Here is a 21868-nt window from a genome sequence, read left to right as displayed (position 1 = left end):
GATGATAGCAGGGAGCACTCAAGGTCAAGGAAACAGAGGCGGGTGATGCAGACCCTTGTGGGCCTCAGTTATTCTAAGTGCATTTGTAAACTCCCAGGCGTCACTCCCTAGCCCCTGAGCCTGGGATCGCTTGAGCTATACTCTCCTCTCTGACAGCAGGCCTGGAATCCAAACCAAGGTCGGTCTGAAGAAATCTCTCCAAAATTCTACTTGGCCCATGCCACCTCCTTCTCGGAGATACTCACTGGCTCCCAGGAGCCTCCAGGATTCAAGTCCATAGACTAGCACCGAACACCTGTGTCTGATCCCCCTCTAACCATAAATCCCTCTAAGTCAACCTGCTGCAGCCAGACTGGCCAGTGGGTATGGCTCTCTCTTCTCTCTGCCTTTGTGTGCACCATGTCCTTTCCCTGGAATTCTTTCCCATTCCTTTCCACTTACCTAAGTCCTACCGTTCCTTCAAGGCCTCCTCCCCATCCCTGACGGCCGCCTCCAGCCAGTGCGCCCTCCTCAGAGCAATGAGGAACCGCGCTCACTGTGCATACCACACATCAGGTACGCCCCAAGGGCCGCAATCAGCGTGATGGGTCTTCCACAGACGTGACTCAATTCCCCAGCTACTATCAGGCCCTGCAACTGCCCCTTACACCTCTTTGCATCCTTAGCTCCCAGGATATGCGTAACAATGACCCAAGAACTCCTATTTTTATTGCGGCAGCTATTATCTATGGAGCACTTACACTCTGCAGTGTGGTTATGATTCTCATTTTATAAATAATGCCTCAAGCTCAGAGAGGCTAAAAGCTTGACTGAGGTCACCTAGCCTGTCAGTGGTGGATCTAGGATTTGAATCCGGGTCTGTTTGACTGCAAAGCCCAGGTTCTTTCCTCCCCATAGCAGGGCTGGTATGGTCCTTCCTCCCTACCATTTCTGAACCTTGACCCGGAGCCGATGATGAAACAAAGGGATCTGTTGGCTTCCAGTCAGCCACCAAATGCACCTTTGCAGGTGGTGGAGACTTCAGGACCCCATCCCTCTCCAAAGCCCACACCAGAAATCTTAGATGATGATGGACCATGTTTACCAACTCATGCATTCATTCGGTGAACATTCATAGAGCGCTCACTAGGTATGAGCTCAGCCTGTGGGAGAAAGGGCCCCTCTCATTTTTTTTAAGATTTTATTTATTTATTTTAGAGAGAGAGAGAGGGCATGGGGTGGGGGGAGGGATGAGGGGGAGGAGATTCTCAAGCAGATTCCACACTAAGCACGGAGCCCAACTCAGAGCTAGATCTCACAATCCTGAGATAATGACCTGAGCCCAAAATCAAGAGTCGGCTGCCGAACTGACTGAGTCATCCAGGTGCCCCGAGAGGACCTCTCTCTTAAGAAGTGTACTGTCTCAGGGTGCCTCAGTCGATTAAGGGCCTACCTTCTGCTCAGGTCATGGTCCCAGGGTCCTGGGTACAAGCCTGGAGTTGGGCTCCCTGCTCAGTAGGGGGTCTGATTCTCCCTCTGTCCCTCACCCTACTCATGCTCTCTCACTTTCTCTCTCTCAAATAAATAAAATCTTAAAAAAAAAAAAGCACTGTCTCACATGGAAGAAGGGAAAGTCAGGGAAGGCTTCCTAGAGGAAGTGATGCTGATCAGAGACACAAAGGATGAGTTGATTGGGCATCATGTCAATCAAGGGCAATCTGCTCACTCAGGGGAGAGTGGGGGAAATACCAGGTCTCACTTCAGGATTCCAAACATGAGTTGGATCCTGATGCCAGAGCATTTTCCTCAGTGCCTTGGCATGACTTCCTGGCAAGCCCCAGGTCTCCAGATAAATAGACCATGTCAGAGAATTGTAAACTTGAGCGCTTCCCCAAAAACAAAGTGCCACAATGGCAGGATTTGGCTGCCACTCCATCTGCCCAAGCAGACTTGGCCCCCACCTGACCACCCACCAGGCCCCATCACCACCACCACCAGAGACCAGCCCGGCAGCCAAACCAAGGCTGGTGAACACTGGGGAAGCAGGTTTGCCCAGGGCAGGTCTTGGCCCTGCTTTAGTTTTGGGAGGAAACAAAAAGGGAAGGCCTGAGTGGTTTTCCATGAACACTGCATGACTGCAAGTCTCTCGGACCAGGGTTGGCAAACTTTGGTGGGTGCAATGAACAGCTCGTACAAAATGGGTGGTTGGGGGAAATCATAAAAATAGCTTTTATATACTTATGTAACACTGTGGTAAATAAAAGTTCTAAAAGGCTTCCAAGCCAGCCCAATTTGTTGATGGAAAAAACCTGCTTGGGAATATAACCTTTCTGGATCAACCATTTTTGAAATTGCACAGAGGTCAGATTTGCCAAGGAAGATCCTCCAACAAGTGTCAGGTTTTCTGAGGTGTTGAGCCAGCTCTCGCCCACTCCATCTGCATCCTCTCTCAATTTGTACATGTTTTAGCAAGATGCAGGGAGCCACCAGACATCCTCACTAAAAGTGGTCACACTTTTGTTCTGAGCCGAGCATCTGCATCATGAGTCTGGCACATAAACTCTTTTCTTCTCTCTCCACTACCCCGAAAATCACCCCCAAATGGCTCAAAGTGGTGGTTCCTAGGGCCCATCTGTCAAAGGGTACATTCTTATGACAGTTTTTACTGGTCTGCCATAAAATAAACAAAACATTTCCTGAGTTTTTGTGTAATGCTATCTTTCCCATTTAAAAAGCATCCTTTATTTTGAGATCGTGTCTTTTCTGTTTTTTTGTGTGTGTGTTCTTTTTTTTTTTTCATTAAAAGTGATGGCAAATGGTAATTTGGATTTCTAACATCCTCACTTGGCAAAATGAAAAGCTGCCAAGTGTAGTTTGGTAACTGTGGTGTCTGGGGATATTTTATGGGTGCATGAAATCCAAAAGTTTGGGACCCTTTGGCCATAGTGGTCATGTGGCCTCTTGTTGAAAGGAGACTGAAGCAAAACATTCCTGTCAAATGAGCACAGATTACAGAGCTGAAGTATCAGAAAGGAAACCATCCATGTCAGAATGGACAATGGCAGGGACTGTTGGATAAAGCAAAAAAAAGGAAATGCCGAGGGCCCGGGGAGAGGCAGTTCCATGCAGCGCTATGAGAATTCTAAGAGAGAAAACTCCCAGCCATGGCTGGCAGGGAAGTCTTCATGTTTTGTTCTTGGAGCCCCAAGTCTCCCATTTTCCCACGAGAGCAGAGATCATGCCTTATACTTGAGAATTCAACCCAGGATGGGATATATGGCTTTAGTGTGTATTCATTGATTGATTATTGGTAAAGGTTGTGGAGCGGGATGCCCTGATGTCCATGTTTAGCCATCGAGGGCACGTCCTCCCCACCCCCCCGGCCACTCCCCCGCCAACCAGAGGCCACCATCCTCAGACAACCAGCAAGCGAGGCTCTATCAGCCTCCCTGTGCTCACAAGCCAATGCCAGCTCTCAGCCATTCATAATTTGGGCTCCTCCTGAACCCTGGCTTTTCCACACTCTCCTGGCCCTCTCCTCCTCACTGAGGATTGGACATGTGGAAAGTTTCAGCCTTGGGAGTTCAGCTCTGTGCAGTTAGCAGGATGCCAAAAGAGAGGGGAATAAAAAGAAAACTCCCGAAATTGCTTTGAAAGTAAGAAATAGAAGGCATCGTTCCTCCAACCCCCTACCTTCTGGCTGTGCCCCTTCTACCTTCACTTGGCTCCAAAACAGTGGAGCAGAGATTTGCTCAGATTTTCCACACAAACCCCTGCCTCTGGGAGGAGACCAAACTCAGAATAGGCAGGCCTAGAGGGATTCTGGAAATAGCTCTCACCGTGTGGCCTGCTCCTACCACCCGCTCAGAGCCTCTGTGATCAGCTACTTGGTATTAGAAAGAACATGAGGCCGGGAGTCAGGAGGATCTGGTTTGACCCCAGCTCAGGCACATCCCTGCTGTGTGACCTTGGACTGGTGCCTCCATGATCTCATCTACAAAATGGGGCTGAAAATTCCTGCCTCAAAAAGTTATGTGAGTTGCAAGAGAGATCGTGGCTGTGGAAGGGCATTGCATTCTCCAAGGCTGTGCTATGAACTACAGTCTTTTTTGTTTTATTTTTGGTGGGCAGCAAGGCAACGTTTATTGAACAAGAGTAGAAAGCTACCAGAGAGGAAGGGGGCTTGAGAGGTTGCCCCCAGAGTTTCTAAGTTTAGGGGTTTTTATGAGCTCTTCAGTGGAACTTTCTTAAGCAATCAGGGTGTGCTGAGTCATGCCAATCAGGGCTTTGGTCACATATCTGTCTACCTATTAGGTTAATATCAACATGCTGATGGTCTCTTTTTGCTGACATCTGGGGGCTTATGTCTTAACTGCCCTTTGCCCATGATAGGGACAAATGCTTTGTGGTTAATTGTCTTATTTTAGGACATTTTGCAGAAGTCATGTCTGCAAAGGCTACAAAACAGAATGCTAGTGAGGATGCATTCCAGTCTAATGCTGCAGCTTGTGAGCTGGAGGCGGCTATTTAAAATGAAATTGATTAAAATAAAATAAAATGGTGCATCTGGGTGGCTCAATTGGTTAAGCAGCTGCCTCCAGCTCAGGTCATGATCCCAGGGTCCTGGGATGGAGCCCCACATCAGGCTCCTTGCTCAGTGGGGAGCCTGCTTCTCCCTCTGCCTGCCATTCCCCCTGCTTGTGCTCTCTCTCTCTCTCTGTGTGTCAAATAAATGAATAAAAAATCTTTTAAAAAAGTGTAAAATTGGGCGCCTGGGTGGCTCAGTTGGTTAAGCGACTGCCTTCAGCTCAGGTCACGATCCTGGAGTCCCGGGATCGAGTCCCACATCGGGCTCCCTGCTCAGCGGGGGGTCTGCTTCTCCCTCTGACCCTCTTCCCTCTCTTGCTATCTGTCTCTCATTCTCGCTCTCTCAAATAAATAAATAAAATCTAAAAAAAAAAAAAAAGTGTAAAATTCAGTTCCTCAGTCACATTAGCCACATGCGACTCATGGCTACCATGTTGAACAACAAGCTATAGAACGTTTCCATCAGCACAGAAAGTTCTATTGTACTGCATTGCAAAGCTTTAAGAAAAACCACCATCTATCTCCCAGCGGCAGAGGCAAGCCAGCCTCTGGACTTCTCTTCCACCACTGTTTTCCCAGGGAAAGGCAATGTCAGGCCCTGGGTAAAGGGATGGACCAAGCCCTGTGGTACAGAGGCAGGGCTGCTTTTCAGGTGTTGAATACAGCTGGTCCGCTCTCTATCCCTACCCCCACCCCCACCGCCCAGAGATACCTTCTCCCTCCATCTGTGACCTATTAGATGAGGCACTGACTTCAAGATGGGTCCCTTAACCCTGTGTCTCCTCTAAGACCTCCAGCACCATCCCCTCTTGTCTGGAAGATGAACCTTAGCTCCAGATCAGACTCTGGGCCCAGCACCCCCACACCTGAAGCTCAGCTGCTCCCTAGATGAAATCTCCATCTTTCCTAAAATCTGTGTCAGTGGGACACAAAGAACCTACCCACTGAGTTAGCGGTCCCTCCCTCAGGATGGGGCCCTGTCCCCTTCCACACCCAGAGGCCTACCCACCCTCAGTATTTATCTCAGCCCTGCCTTGGACACCCCACCTTCGGCCTCCACCCAGAGGTTTCGGTTAGCCTTGGAAACTCTCTTATAGGGGTGGGGAATCCACTTAGGCCTTCAGCAGTTTCTCCACAGCCTTGACCTCTGGTTTCTACAGAAAGGGGCCTGATGTCAGAGATCCCTGAGGCCAAGGAAATCCCTGTCTGGTCCCCATACACGTGTCTTCAGAATCCACCCGGACCTGTCCTCTCCATACAGGGGCTCGGCCCAGGGGCCGTGTCTCCAGGCCCCAAGCTCGGCCCCGAGCCCCCAGGCTGTGGGCGAAGTCAGGTCCTCAAGGACTTGCCCTGCTCCCGCCACAGCTGTGCTGGGACCAGCTCGGGACGGCTGGAAACGGCCCTGGGGCTCAGGGGCCAGCCAAGCAGCCGGCTCCAAAATAGCAGTTGTGTTCACATAAAAGCCTCTAATGAGAGAAAGATGCCGTTTCTTGGCCCCTCGTGTGCTCTCTGCAGACGCCGTCTGGCAGGCCAAGCGGGCCTCTACCGTTTGGCGGCCAGAGGGGAGGAAGGGGAGGTGTGAGTCAGACCTTGGCCCCCAGCCCCTCAGCAAGGACCGCCCTGCTAATTGCATTAACAAATGCCACAATGCTGGGCCAGTCAGGGGCAGGAGGCCAAGGGCAGGGAGCAGTCCCAATTCCCACCGGCTCCAGCAGGCATGAGGAAAGAGACCACTGGGCAGGACTCGTGGCCCAGGGCTGAGGCCTGGGTTTGTCTCCTGTCCAAAAGCCGAAGAGTTACCCAACTATCCGCACAGCCCCGGGGCCTTGTCTGGGAAAAGGCAGGGCTTTGGGGCCTCTGGAGATGAGAGAAGGGTGGGATGGGCTCCCGGGACAGCCTCCTTCAGGGATGAGCCCAGGAACCAGCCTTCTCTAGGGGAGCAGCTCTAGGGCCCGGAAGATAGTTCGGTGGCTGACATGGAGCCACCAAGCCCTTCTGTGGCAGCACCACATCCCTGCCCAGGGTCCGGGAAGATCAGGAGGGAGGGAAGACACTCCTGCTTACAACTCAACGAAGGTCAGGACAAAAGCATGGAGGAGAGAACAACCTTGCACCCAAAGAGACCTGTGTTTAAATTCTGTGTGACTTTGGGCAAGTCTCTTCACCTCTGTGAGCCTCAGTGTCATCTAGAAAATGATCACGCATCCAACATTTACTATTTACCTAGGATGGTAGGCAAGGCAGACGTCGTCCTTTTCTTTGTGGAGCTTCCAACTTAGAGAGATGGTCACAAAACAAGCAAACAAGTAAGTAGAAGAACCGAAATGGAGGTGGGTATGGGTTATGGAGGGAGAAAGATCCAGGGGCTAGGATCCAGAATAACAAGGCTGGTGTAGGGAAGCCCCAACAGAGTGGTCAGGGGAGCTCCTCTGAGGAAGAGAACTTGAAACAGAGACGGGAAAGAGGACAGGGAGCCGGCCACATAAAGAGAGGAGGGAAAGCAAACAGAGCAGCCTGCGCAAGAACCCGCAGGCAGTGTATTCCAGGAGTCCAGGCTGGATTGGGTGAGCGAGGGGGATTCTGGGAGATGAGGCTGGGCTCACGGCAGCGGGAAGGAGGGAACAGCGATGTGTTATGATATGATGTCTGGAGAGAGAACCAGAGAGTGGGGAGAGCAGGCAGCCGGCTACAACCATCACCCAGGAGCCCACACTGGTGCCTCGGATGAGAGAGGCAGCCGGGGAAGCAGGGAGCAGCAGATAGGCTCCCAGGAGATTTAGGAAGTGAAACCTGAAGAGGAAGAGCTCGGTGAGGAAGGTGTCCCTGATGGCCCCCAGGTGTCTGACTCGAGCCTTCAGGCAGGTGGGGATGCCTTTTAACAGGGTGGTTAATACCTGGGCAGGGGAGCCGGCACAGAGGGAGGGAAACCACGAGCTTGTTTTGGACAAGCTGGGCCTGGGGATGTCTGGGGAGTATCAAGAGCAGATGTTGAGTAGGCATCCCGATGAAGGAGTCTGGCGGTCAGAGGAGAGGGCTGGCTGAAGATATATATATATATATATATATATAGTGTCGTCAGCGCAGATTTCCATCCATGGGAATACATCAGATCATTCCAGGAAGGGTGCGGCGAGAAAGAAGAGGACCCAGGACTCAGTCCTGGCACAGCAGAGAATCACACAGTGACCACTCACGGGGTGAAGGGATTAAAATGTTTAGTGTGGTCCCTGGCACAGAGCGTGGCTGCTATTATTATTGTTGACTACTATAACTATAGTTAATAGTGCCTACTAGTGCTCAATAATAGGGGACAACTAATGCTTGGCTTGGCTCCCATGGCCCCCCTCTTTGTATGGGAGATTTGGAAGATCTGCAGAGTCTTGGGGAAGCCCAACATTAAGATGTTGGGTAGAAAAGGAGAGGCCAGCCAAGAAGGCGAGAAGAGGAGGCTGGGGATGGAGGAAGGAAACTACCAGGCCACCCATGTGATCTTGCACCTACTCAGTCCTTTACCAAACATGGACCAAGTAGGCACTCCCCTGGGAGTGGACACAGGACACAGCACCTGGCTTCAGGATCCTCTGGGTAAAAACATCTCCTAAATACTTCTTTGAGCAAAGAGCCTTGGGGGCATGTGCCTGCTCACCAGGAAAATCTCAGGTACCCATATGTGGTGGGAAGAGAGACGATGGTTTCTTGCTAGGACCATACCCTTCACGTTAGTTGGGTCTCCACTGAGGTCATGTGATTATTCCCCTTAGCCACCTCTCACCTTGCTCTCCTCCACTCCCTGCCAACTACTGAGTCTCATAGGACGGTTCTTCCAGAGACAAGCCACACAGAGGCTCCAGACTCTAGCTCCTGGAAGTTCTTAACCAGTCGGTGGTGATCCCACCCCTGCCGTGACCCTTTTCTCTAATGTTTGCTCAGCATTTACCATTATGAGGCCCTGGGCTAGCTTCTTTACATGTATGACTTCTCTTCATTCTTATAACTACTACGGGTGCTATTCTTTTTTTTTTTTTAAAGCATTGTCTTTTTTTTTTTTTTTAAGATTTTATTTATTTGACAGAGAGAGACACAGCGAGAGAAGGAACACAAGCAGGGGGAGTGGGAGAGGGAGAAGCAGGCTTCCCACTGAGCAGGGAGCCTGATGCGGGGCTTGATCCCAGGACCCTGGAATCATGACCTGAGCCGAAGGCGGACGCTTAACGACTGAGCCACCCAGGCACCCCTATGGGTGCTATTCTTCTCCCCATTCAGCATATGGAGAAACTGAGGCTGAGAGCAGCCAAGCAGCTTACCTGAGATCACCATACTACTAAGTGATGGAGGAAGGGTTTGTACCCAAGGAGTCTGGCTCCAAAGTTGGGGCTCTTACCCACCTGACCATAGTTTTGCCCAATGGGATGAGTCATTACAGAGATGGGATGGGTGGGGCCACATCAGGGCCACATTAGAAGGTATGGGGTCCTCATCTCACTGAGATGTGAGCCAGAACAAAAGCCACATGCACTCAGAGGCTCTGGACCAGGAAGGCAGGAGCAGATGCCAAGGCCCATTCCAGGACCTCCTGAGTTTTCTGGAAGGGTTAATAAAAGTGAGGCAGCAAAAGGGGACCTCTTGGCATAGTCCTGGGATAGGCCCTGCATTATTCAGTACATGCTTACTGAGCCTTTCCCTTGTGTCCGATGAGCACCTGCCACTGGGTCATGCCGAGGGGCATGTGACACAGTCCCTGCCCTCGGTGTCAAGGCCAAACGTGTATGGAGCACAGAGAACATGGCAGGCCTTGGACTAAACTTTTAACCTGAGTTATCTCATTTGTTTCTTACAACTCTGTGAGGCAGAGACTAACACTAGGCACATTTTACAGGTGAGGAAACTGAAGCACAGAGAGCGTAAGCATCTTGCTCATGGCCACATAGCTAAGTGGTGGAGTTTGCATTTAAACCCAGGTAGTCAGCACAATCTCCTGGATGTGGATTAAAATGACAGCTAAACTCACCATGTGCCAGGCTCTCTACACAGACTTGCCCATTTATCAGGAGCATGATCCCTGTACTCCAGAGCTAGGCTACCTGGATTCACATCCAGGCTCTGCTGATTCCTGGATGCATGACTTGGGCGAATAGCTAACCTCATTTGTAAATGGGGAGAAAGATCAAATCTAGTTTATAGGATTGTGAGGATTAAAAATTAACAATATCAAGTCCCTTGAATAGTACCTGACCCACGGTAATAGCTACAGTGTTATTATTAATCCTCAAAAACAACACTATATAGATTGTTATACCCATTTTATGGTTGAGGCTCTGTGGAAGAAGAGGGCCAGTCCCTTGCCTGGAGACACAGAGCTGGGATTCAGATCCACAACTCCTTGGATTTGGCACCAGAATCCAAAGCACATGCTCTTAACTTTGAACCTTACTGCTTGGTGGTGGAGATGGTGGGGTAAGCCACCTACCCCCCTCCTCAACAGCTTCGGGACCCCCTCTGCCCCGCCCAGAATAGCCTCTGTGCATCTCGGCTGAGAGAAAATGAGAAATCAAAGAATTCTTCAAATCTTCCTCCCCAGTGTGAGCCTTCAGAAGCCCCCAAAGCGTGTGTGTGTGTTGGGCAGCGATGGGGGTGAGCCAGTCTGGGAAGGCTGGACAGTCTCCTAAAAGCCCTAACTATAAACAGGATCCAGTCAGCCCACACTCAACGGTGCCCCCCGCCCCCCCGCCCCAGGAAGGACTTCAGGCAGGCCCCCGGCAGCTGCCTCCACAAATACATAAACCCATAAACCCCGTAGCAGAGCTGGCAAAGCCACAGAAGGGAAGGCAGATACCGCGACCAGAGGAGGAGATGAGAGCCCAACTTCTGACCTTGCCAAGGTGGAGTGAGGAGCTGGGGTTCCAACAATGGCCATCTGCAGGTGCAGTGGCTCCCTGAGGTCCAGGGACCGGACAGGGACGAAGGAAGGGGCCTGCCAGGCAGATGGACTGGGAGGTCACAGCAACCGAGGATTCTCTGAGAGGAGGAAGGAGGGGGCCGCGCGACGGCCCAGGGGACAAGGGCCATCCCTCCCTGCACTTGAGTAGTGGGTCAGACCCACAGATTTCTGGCAGAGACCAGGGGACAGACTGAGTCTCCACACGGTTCTGGGACTAGACTTCATTCTTGGCAGTGGGGGTAGGTCACCCACCCCTCCTTGTCGGCCCCTCTCCTGCTGGCCAGGGAAGCACCCCACATGTGTGAAACTGCTGCTGAGAAAGAGCGCTGAGCATTCCCCAGCCTTGGCACTCTTGGATGCAGCCAGGAGGGCAGCAGTGGGGAGGGGAGAGGAAGATACCAACCACGGGGCGGCGGGGGCGGGGGGGAGCAGGAGGACCAGCTGACAGGGTGTGGAGCCAAGAGCCCCACATTCTACAGAGGCAACACCCCACCGCCCACGTGCTTCTCATTAGGCTCTTTAGCAGCAAAATGGCAACAAGCAAACAGCACAAGGCCCCACTCATTAGCACACAGCCCTTCCGTGGGCAAGGCAACTTCAAGTGGGAAAGGCTAATGCCCACTGGCAGTTCCTCCAGGAGGGCTGCCAGCCTGCGGGCCAGGGTCTAGTGGGGCGAATGACCGGGAGAGAAATAGGGGGGCTGAGGACTCCCAGGCTGAAGGGGGATTTGGCAGCATGCTGGAGCATCCTCCGGCTGGGGCACAAGGGTACACACACGCACACACGTTGCTTCTGACAATCTGCCGACTCACCCAACCTTGAGTTTCCAGCGTCAAAACTCCAGTTTGGCAGAGACTACCCCGGGAAAATCATGAACAAGTTAGGAAACCAAGAACCTCCACTGCTGGAGGGCCGGAGCGCGAGGCCCAGGCCCAGAGCCCTCGGGCAGCTGGTGAGAGGCCAAGCCCCTCTGAAGCCACCCTGCTCCAGCTTCAACTCAAATCTCCGCAACCCTCTCTGCCAAGCTCCCTAGAACATACCAACCCTCCTCCCCATCTCCCACCCCAAATCCCTCCCTGGTCCTCCAGGGTGCACCAAGGCTCTGCTGCTCCAAGTGTGGTCCCTGTACCAACGGCAGCAGCCCCTGGGAGCTCGTTAGAAACTCAGACTCTCCAGCCCAGACCTGCTGAATCAGAATCTGTACTTTATATTTTTTTAATTTTTTAAAAAAGATTTAATTTACTTAGAGAGAGAGCACAAGCGGGGGGCGGGGAGCGGCAGGCAGAGGGAGAAGCAGGCTCCCCCCTGAGCAAAAAGCCTGATGTGGGACTCGATCCCAGGATCCCGGGATCATGACCTGAGCTGAAGGCAGACGCTTCACCGACTGAGCCACCCAGGCATCCCAGAATCCGCACTTTAAATAAGATCCCAGAGGATTCGTGGGAACATCCAGATTTGGGTTAGGGCCCCCGCTGCACATCTTCCTATGACTGACCAAACCCTGCTCAGTGGTCTTCAGCCCTGGCTAGAATTGCCTGGGGTGCTTTAAAAATATACTAGTGCCCAGGCTCCAAGGGCCCAACCTCAAAGCTTCTGCTGAGCATGAAACCCTCTGGCTACCCACATCCCTGGTTTCTCTGCCCACGGGAGTTGCTGATTTTGAGTCTCTGAACCTCCTCCAATGAGTCTGTGACCTTGAGCAAAACCACCCGAGGCACACTGTCTTCATCTTTATCATTTTGAAGGACAAGGGTCTTTCCCCCATCTCGGCCCCCAGCCAGAGAGGGCCTGTCCTCTGAGAGCCCCACTCATCCAGGCTCCCTGAAAAGGAAAGAATTTTCAGGGGAAAGATCTGCTTTGCTGTTCGTTTTTGAGTTGGGGGTTTTGGTTTCTCTACCTGGAGACCCTTAGAGAGACCCAAGATTCTGCATGAGCTTCACCGTCAGGCTGGGAGAGGGTCAGGGCCATGGGGTTTGAAGCGGAACCAAGAGCTGGGTGAACCAGCATCCCCCTCGTGTCCCCATCCCATCCCCATCTCAGGAGGCCTCAGAATCAGAGCTGAGGGCATCCACTGGGGCTGGGAACACCGCAGGTTTTTGTCATAGACCATTAGCTGTGAAACCCTCACATTGAATAGGGCCTGGGGCTTGTCGCTGGCCAGGAAGGGGTTCTGGTGAGACTGAGACTTTGCAGCCAGGCTTAGGGCCTGGCAGAAGGTAGTGGCAAGGGGGGCAGTCAGGCGGGGCTCCTGGGCCAGCCCTAAAGGCCTCGGGAGCTGACAAGACCTCAAGAGGAGCCCTGGAGTGTGAAGGAGAAAGATCCCGTATCTGTTTTCCCCTGTGAGGATTCCAAATTCTAGAAAGCCTGGGGCTCAGCTGGGGTTGGGAGGGAACAAACCCCCACAGAGAAGAGTATGGGATTCTGAAGTCAAACCGCCTGGATCCAGCCCCGGCTCTAGGCCTTGGAGTAGCATTACCTTGGCCGTGTTTCCCAATCAAGCCAAGACTCAGCGTCCTCGTCTGTAAGTGGGAATGATGACTAAACACCCACTGCATAGGGTTATTGAGAGGCTCGAAAAAGACATGTGAAGAGCTTAGCACAGTGGGGGGCGCAGAGCAAATGCTCAGCTGTGAACCAGCAGGAGTAGCCGGCATGGTGGGAGTAGCTGGTCTCTGCTCACAGGTGCAGAAAGTGAGCCCCGGAAAGATGAGGTCAGATAAGCTATCTGGCCGCAGGGTGTAGTGATTAAGAAGAGGGATCCTGGAGTCAGGTCACCTGAGTTCAAAATCCTGCCATTTCCAGGCCACATGACCTTGAACAAGTGACTTGCCTGTGCCTCAGTTTCCTTCTTTGCCCAATGGATAGTGGTCCTCCCTGCCCCATGGGCCTCGTAAAGTGTACCTGGCACAAACTGCGGGCCGCGTAGCCATCGGCTCTTATTGGCACTGCCTCTGTCCTGTGAGTGAAGGCCTGGGCATCGGGGCCCTCGCTCTTCCTGCCTCACTCCTTGCTTTCCACATAACTAATATGACGACTCTCTCTTTGCTCTCATCGGGGCCAGCCAGGAGGAAGGGAGACTGCTCCAGACATGGGATCGGAGCCTCATCTGACAGCCTCATGCCGGCAGGGGGCCTGACAGAGGCCAGGACCGGCGGGGGCAGGCGCCAAGGCAGAGGGGGATTCCCATAGCACGCAAGGTGAATGGTGCTCAGAAATGAGGTTCTGGGGCCAGGCATGTGCTGCAGATCACAGGGGTGTGTGCGCGCCCAAGGGCCCCTACGGACAGGGCGAGCGGGGCACCAACACAGTGGGGCAGCAGGAGGGGAAGCTTTGAAAACACAAGTGGGGAATTTTATCTGAGAGTCATTTTCAGCTGGAGGCCTTTTTAAAATCTCCCTTCCACCGTCCATTGCCTCCATTCTGGAGAGGCAGACCGGGAAGACACCTTTGCTCCAGGTTCCGGAGTCCCTGGGCCTGGCCAACCTTGAAGGAGAGAGGGGGAGAACGGTGGAGGGGGCAGAGGCACTCACGTTTGATACAGTGGTTGGTGCTATTTGCTGTCGTCCATCCTGGGCAGCACTGTCCCCCGCAGACATTCCTCCTGTGGGGTCAGCAAAACTGGGTCAGCACAAGGGTGCTCAGAAAGGTACTATTCCCAGAGCCCCTTGGATGGTCCCACCCTCTATGGGCAGGGCCCCGGGAACACAGCCAGGCTGGCCAGACCGTCCTCCTTCTCTAGGGAGTCCACGTGGCCCCGGGGCAAGAACTTGGCGATCCCGCAGATCTGACAGTTGAATCCCGTCATTCTCTGCGTGATCTTGGGCAACTTCACTCTCTCCAGCAGTATGATGGAGGGAATAGTACCTGCCTAGCTGGACTGTTTTCCCTAACACAAAGAAGGCACTCTCTAGGACAATTAATGACAGTGATGATGCAGACGATGAAAAAAGCAAGTTCAGAGAGGTTCAGTGACCCGCCGAGGCTCAACAATGAGTAAGTGCCAAAGCTGGATTCAAACCTGAGTTGCCCCGCCTCTAAGTCAAGCTCCAACCCTACATTGCCTCTCACCAAAAAATAAACACCATGGTCCTTTGCCCCACAAATGCTGACTATCTAAGCGAAGCTGGAAAACACACATAAAATAGTCTTCGGGAAACACATATTCATCATCAGCCAACAAATGTGCGTGGGAGGAGCCTTGCCCTTGGGCAGGCTGGTGCGTGGTGCAAGGGGAGACAGAGGGACCTGGGGTTATAGAATTTCTATTTAAGAGGGGCTTGAGGTGGGGCGCCTGGGTGGCTCAGTCAGTTGGGCGTCTGCCTTCGGCTCGGGTCATGATCTCAGGGTTCTGGGTTCGAGTCCTGCATCGGGCTCCCGGCTCAGCGGGGAGCCTGCTTCTCCCTCTCCCTCTGCCTCTGTTCTCTGTCTCAAATAAATAAAATCTTAAAAAAAAAAAAGAGGGGCTTGAGGTGATGAGCTGGTAGGAAGATGAAACTGGGGCCTTGGGTTAAGCTGCCTCTGCATAGTGAGCACGCTCTTTTTATTTGGGCAGGCGAATGGAACTTATTTTATGGGGGATAGTCCTTCCCCAGCTATGGTGCCAGCACTGAGGGCCCCCACAGGAGAAACTGGTCTGTAGTAACTGCTGGGGTACTCACCCAACTCACTCAAACTTTGCTTTCAGGTGTGTGGTGAAGCCCCTGTAGCACCAGCAGCTTTCACCAGCCCTGACTCTCCATCTAGAGACCCAAATGCCTGGACCTGGGTGACTTCTCTAGAAGGGTTCCCCCCGGGGAAGGCTCCTGACGGCCTGGGCCTGGCCCTGGCTGTGTGGACCCCATTATTACCATCAGAAATTGTCTACTGAGCACTCACTGAAACAGGCTGAGTGGGGCAGCAGAGAATGAGCTGGAGAATCAGGGTGCAGAGAGGGGGGCCATTCCTGTGACCTCTGTGGACAGAAGATTGAGCATCTGGTCTCGTTTACGAGTTTATTTGACATTTGAGTGAACCCCAAAGCTTGTGTGGTTTTGGAGCCTTACAAAACATTCAAAATAAATTCCTGCAGCTTGGAAAAGCTGAAGCCCATTTCTAGCCCTGTGGCCCAAAGTTGTGGGGAGCTGCCTCCCAGCGAGATCCCAGAATGTCCTCCCAGCCAAAAGCTGGGCCATCCTGGCCACCTCAGAGCCTCTCTGGACCGCGGCCTTCTGCTGCTTCCTGGCTCTATGAGAGCCTCCTCCCCATCAGGGCCCAAGTTGCTGGGTTCTGAGGAAGGGGCTGGTCCTCATACCCAGGCTTTCTGAATGTGCGCACTGGAGGAAGGGATGGGTGTACTACCCACGCATTTGGAAGTCACTACGCCTTGCAGTGGTGACAAGTCCTCTTAGAGGCCAAGGAGGTCTTCACAAGGAAACAGACTGCATGCCTGAGAGTTTTCTAAGAACTAGGGTCTGTTAGTGTCCAGATAGCACAGACTGAGGGGCCTACTTGACTGGGAGGTCATGGCATGGAGCCCAGCCCAAGGAGGTCCCCTGAGCCAGCTGTCACCCCAGATGCCCTCGGGACAGCTTTGTAGCTAACTATAGGGGGCAGCAGCCTGCCCCTCAGGGCCTTCAGGAACACAGCGAGGCCTGGTCAGAATCAAAGGCTGCCGGGCAGGGGCGGCCAGGCTGGGGCTGGAAGGGCACTCAAGAGAGATTCAGGAAATCAATGGGGGACTCTGAGAGTTCTTTCGAGGCCAATATTCGAATCTTGGGCAGAGGCCTGGAAGGTGGGAGATGAGCATTCAGCTGGGAGATGACCATTCAGCTGAGAGATGACAATTCAGCTGGCTCTGGCTAGCTAGAGAGAGCAAGTAAGTCTGACTAGCTGGGGCATATCCGACTCAATGGTTCTGACCCCTTGGAAGGTACCACCATGAGATCATATGAGCCCAGGCTTCCAGGTGACACCTCTCAGCAAACATCAACTCAGGATCCAGCATCATTGTCCAACCTTTAGGGACACATCTGGCCAACAGCCTGGAACAGCTCCTGGTCCACTTCAGACCAATGTGATCATACTGGTCCTTTGTTAAAAACCTCCCCTGACTCTCCATTGGCCCCTTTGAAGCCGGCCAGGCCCCCATCTGCTTATGCAGTCTAATTGCCCTCATCCCCTGTCCTGTCTCCACAACCTTCCACAACCAAAGCTATGATCCTCCAAGGCTACAAAATTTGTTGTCCTGCAATTGCACCACATAGGGCCACATTTTGATGTGGTGCCTTTGCTTAAACTGCTCTCTGCCTAGAATGCCTTCCCTCTCTTTGCTGATTGAAATCCTTTGCATAATCCAAGACTTCCAGATCAAATGTTACCTCCTCTGTGTAAGCCTCCCCTGATATATCCTCTGCCTTCCCCATTCCCCATCCACTGCAGTCATTTAGTCCTGATTATCTCAGGTTACTGGTCATATGTGTCCCCAACTTGACTATCTTGAGAATTCTTTCTTATTCCTCTTTGTGTCTAACACAATGCCTGACACGTGGTATACATTTAATACTTCTTGTTTCACTTAATCCACTGTTTCCCAAATAATGGATGAGCCACACCCAGGTTAGGAAAGGGGGTTTTAGGTTTCCACAACCACAGCATTCAACACTGCGAGTCACGTGGTGAGAAAGTGACCCCCTTTTCAGTGATCGTTCTAGCCTGATTAAATCAGTAAAAAAAAAATCAGTCTGAGGTTGGGTCCCAATGCCAGGTCCTTCCCTCAACACTTGCTAGTCTCCCTTTTCAATAGGAAGAACACACCACACGGTTGAGCTTCTAGTTAGACACCATTAGAATTTAAAAACATTTTCTTTTCATTTCAATTTTCCTACAATTACCTTCTTTTTATGCCAAGTGGTACTATTTTCAACCATGATAGTGATACAAAGTGTCCTTGAAAAATGAATTTATTTGTGTAGAAAAATGAGTCAAGCACTGTTTGCAATAGCAAAAAAAAAAAAAAAAAGTAAGTCATCTAAATGTTCAAAAACAGGAGGATGGGTAAACTGTGGTATATTCAGACAGCAGCATAATATACCACAGTTAAAACGAATAAACGTGGGCTGATTATATTAACATGGCTAGACTCAAAAATCTAATGAGGAGGCGAGAAAGCAAATTGTAGGAGGATAATACAGTATGGTATCACTTATCTGAGTTTAAAATATGCAAAACAATATTATGTATTTAATGGAGGCATGCATCTGTAGTAATAGTGTAAAAACATACAGTGGAATCATGAGTAAATTCAGGGTAGTGGTTAACTCTGGGAAGAGAGAGACAAATTTATGGAGGGATTTTAAACTAAAAAAATCAAAAGCAAAAAATGCCAAAATATTCAGGTTTGAAAAATCTGGATTGTTAGTTATATTATTTCCAACTTTTTTTTATATGTTTGTACAAAACCTCATAATATAAAATAGTTTAAAATAGATAAAATACAAAATCGTACTATTTTTTACAGTGTGTAAATTTAAAGAAAAATAATAGAACAAGAGAGAAAAGAGCAGGGAAAATTATTAGGCTGTGAGGCTAGTTCAAGAAACACTGAATATTGTGAAACAATGGCTTTAAAAGTCCTCTGTAGACCATAAATTCCATTAGTGCAGGATCTGTGTCTGCTGTGGTTACAATGTATCCCACACACTAGAACTGTGTCTGGCACATGCTTAATAAATCTTCATTGTGTGCAATAAATCCCCACTACATGCAAGTTCTGTGAGGACACTGGCTGTGTTGGCCTCTGCTGTAGCTCCATGGTCCAGCACAGAGCCTGGCATACAGGAGGTTTTCAAATATTTGTTGAATGAATGAAGAATCGCCCAGAGTAGTAATGTAATTCCAAGCTTCACCAGCAGGTGGCACTTGGTCCTTGGCCGTGAGCAGCCCACTAGGCAACTGCCAGAGGTCAGCCTGGCCAGAAGCCATGAGCCAGAATGGGCCTGCACAGAGGAAGCAGACAGACAAGATTGCTACTCAGCTCACTTGGAGTGGTTGCGTGGACTGCCAGAGGAACCCACCCTTAATCAAAGCTGCAGAAAAGAATCTGGGGGAGGAGCCAAACCCAACATGTGATTTGATGTGTGCACCTGTGTATGACAGGTGCCTAGGGGTGGCACCCAGCCCGTGTCCTTACACACCTGTGCTCATATATCAGCTTTGTTGTGGTGACAATCTGCTTTGCACATCCCCACCTCACTTCACAACTTCTAATAGTGCACCCTTCCAATCCCAACCTCCACTATTCTACCTTCCCCCAACTTGCACCTAAATGCCTAAGCTATAAGCTCCTCCATGATCTGCCCCAACCTTGCGTCCAGTCTCACTCCAATGGCTTCCCTACACCAGGGTGCCATCCTACCCCCAGGCCAGTGCCAACAGTGAGAAGCCCTCAGCCTTGGGCAGTGCTACACCTCTGGGCCCCACTCCTGCCACCTCCCCTCTTGTTTCCCTGCATACTGCCCATCCAGCCACAGGACTTCAGCTCCTCTGAGCTCCTCAGCCATAACTGTCCCAATCCTTTATGCTTAATAGGAAGCTTCCGTTACTAGTAAGCACATTCACTGGTACATATCTGTTCATCTCTCCAACTGCATTGTAAGTAATTGAGTTGCTCTCTTGGCAGGAACAATGCCTTTGTCTCTGAACCCCCATCCCCTGTCCCAGGCTCTGCACACTTGCTCTTAGGAAGCATGTATTCACTTGCACACGTCAGGAAAGGAAAAAACTGAAACACAGTCGGTGCTCCATTAACACTTGTTGACTGATCCTGTGTGTAAGCAACTTGGCAGTGCATGGGTCTGCTCTCCGCCTGTTCTAAGTTGGGCCTTGCTGGGGCAGCAGGGAGTTCATTCACTCATTCAACAGATACTTAACGAATATCAACTTTCTGCAGGCTCTGTTCTAGGCACTAGTAACAGCAATGCACAAAACAAAGCCTCTGTTTTTGTAGAATTGACATTGGTGTGGGCAATAAACGCAGAAACAGGTAAAGCACATGAAGGGAGACAGGGTGGGGCAGGTCTGCCAGAGCAGACCTGTCTGAGCAGAGATCTGAATGAAGGGAGGCAATCCTGGGGAAATAGGAAGAGTTCAGCAGCCAAGGAAAACCTGGAGCAGAAGGCCACCAGGCACACCGTCCTCCAGGGTAGAACTGAGGGTACAAGTGTCCTTGCTGTGCACTGGGACTAAAATCAACTGGTAAATTGGGCCCAGGCCATACAGGGCTGCCAGAGCCCTTCCCAGCCTCTCGGATCCTGCCCTCCTCCAGCCCCGCCCTTCCCCGGGGCTCCCTTTGCCCTCCATTCTGGAGACACATGGCATACCCAGACAAGGCCAAGTGCCCCTCAGCCATGAGGATCCCCGACATGGGGATGGGGTTGCCTCCGAGCCTCCCGACGCTGCGAGGGCGCCCCCAGCGGGCAGCAGGGGTGCCCGGGGAGAGGGGAAAAAGCAAATCGCCGGGTTGGGGGACACAGCCCCGCAGATCGCGCGACGCGCGCTGACACCTAGCTGCACAGGCGCACACACAGACCCCCTCTCCCACGTACCCACTGTGCCACAGCTCGGCGCGAGCGGGCTTCCGGCCCAAAGTGCCCTCGAGCCCATTCCCCCTCCCACGTCCAGCCGCGCGCGGGCCCAGCCCGACCTGCGTCCCAACTCGTACGCTTGTAGCCAAGTTCAGGATTCCCTGCCAGCCCGCTTCCCGGAGATGCATCTGCCTTGGCACTCTGGGGCCCCGACGTCCTCCACCTACCTGCGCTCTGAGCCCGCTCAACCGCTCTAGGGCCTCAGGCGACCGGAACGCCCACCCCGCTGCCCCCTCTGGGCTCCCTCTCGGATCCCCGCGGTGCTGCGGGAATCTGCGGGCACTGGTTAGCGGGGGGCAGGAGAAAGCATGGGCGCCTTGGGAAAGGATTTAGCGTCAGGTCTCGGCGAGCTGGTACGAAAGGGTGAGGATGGTGTTTTTCTTTGCCCTCAACTCTACAAAAGTGGGTCAGATCTCCGAGCCTCAGCTTGAGGACCCCCGTGCTTTTCCTTGCAGTCCTGAGGCCGCCTTGGTCCCGGAGGAACCAAGGGCACGAGCCCGGGGCCCTCTCCTCTCGCCTGCACATCCCTCCACTAATGAGCACATGGGGACCCACCCTCGCTCCCTCCCCCCCCCTCCGGCTTTCCTCTGCAGTGCTCACCCCGTAAGCCGCCCCCGCGGCGGGGTTGGGGGCGCAGCCCCGGGCCGCTGGAGGGTTCCGAGGCGCGGGAGGGCCGGGGCGGCCCGGGCCCGGGCTGCGGGTTGCTGCTGGCCCGAGGGACTGCTTCTCCAGGTCTGCGCAGGTGGCTGGGCTCGCCGCGGCTGCTGCGCGCGGGGCGGCCTCCTGGCCAGCGCGTCGGCGGGCCTCCGGGGGCTCCCCCAGCCGGGTTGGGCCCGCTCCGTGGGCGGCAAGCCCGGGACTGGCGCGTCCTGCTCTCGGAACAGACTGTACACCTTGGCTGCAGACGCTGCGGGGTGACTGCCCCCGGGGCGCCGCAGCCGATTCGCGTCCCTGCCAGCCAGCTCGTATCTTCCCACCGTGTCCCTCTGAGCATGGCCCATGCCCAAGAAGACAGCCAGAGTGAGGGCCAGGAGGCCCCCGCAGGGGTTCTGCAGGGCGCGCCCGGGGCAGCGGTGGGTGGTCGGGGGCCTCATGGCGCCGGGGGCGACTGGAGAGCGCTGAGCGGGGGGAACCGCCCCGGGGGCTTGCGGCGGCCGCGCTCCGCTCCCCGGCCGGCGGCCCGCTTCTCCCGGTCTAGGGGCTCCAAGCCAGCCTTCCCGGGGCGAGGGCTGGGCGGCGTGAGCGGTCCCGGGGCTGCGCGCCCCGAGCCTGGCGTCCGCTCGTCTCCAGCCAGGCGCGCACCGCCGCTGCACCTTCGCGCCTTCTCGCGTCTCTGCAGCCTTCTGAAGGGCAGACGGACGCTTTTATTTTTGGAAACTTCCCCCTGTTTTTTCGTCTCTTTTATCTACACCATGCCCCCTCCTCGGAGGGACAGCTCAGCCCCCTCATTACGGGAGAGGGAGAGAGGAATTCCAGCAACACCCACTTTGGCACCGGGAAGCGAGCGGGCGGCGAAGGGGGGTTAACCCGTGAGGAGCTGGGGGCAGCGCAGGCCTGACCCGACGGCTGGCAGGGGAGACGACGCCTGCCGGGACAGGGGCGCCTGGTCACCTTTCTCTCGTCCTGGTCAAGCTCGAACTGCTGACCTGTCCCGAATTTATCTCCTGCCTCTGGCCTCTGGAACAAACTCCCGGTTGCAGGACCAAGGCTGCGGCCTCGAAGGTCTGAAGGAGGCCAGGAGAGG

General features: G+C 53.1%; 1 protein-coding gene across 6 annotated transcripts in view; it reads right to left on the bottom strand.

Moving 5' to 3' along the window:
* The window catches only part of LTBP2 (latent transforming growth factor beta binding protein 2), a 100790-nt gene extending 79158 nt beyond the window's left edge, over nucleotides 1-21632 (bottom strand). For 2 of the 6 annotated variants that reach the window (XM_021679785.2, XM_021679787.2), the window contains exons 1-2: nucleotides 20725-21613; nucleotides 14035-14105 (exon numbers count right to left, since the gene is read on the bottom strand). In XM_021679785.2, coding sequence (XP_021535460.1) covers nucleotides 14035-14105; nucleotides 20725-21218 — 565 coding nt within the window. In that variant the 5' untranslated portion in view covers nucleotides 21219-21613. Of the gene's footprint in view, nucleotides 1-14034; nucleotides 14106-20724 lie in introns of all 6 variants that reach the window. The other 4 variants (XM_021679790.1, XM_021679788.2, XM_044917877.1 and 1 more) reach the window with 4 other exon arrangements.
* Nucleotides 21633-21868: the final 236 nt, after the last annotated feature.

This window comes from Neomonachus schauinslandi, chromosome 9, assembly GCF_002201575.2.
Source record: "Neomonachus schauinslandi chromosome 9, ASM220157v2, whole genome shotgun sequence".
In the NCBI taxonomy this organism is placed as follows: domain Eukaryota; kingdom Metazoa; phylum Chordata; class Mammalia; order Carnivora; family Phocidae; genus Neomonachus; species Neomonachus schauinslandi.
Note: the sequence above shows the minus strand (reverse complement) of the source record. Positions and strands in the feature narration are given on the sequence as shown.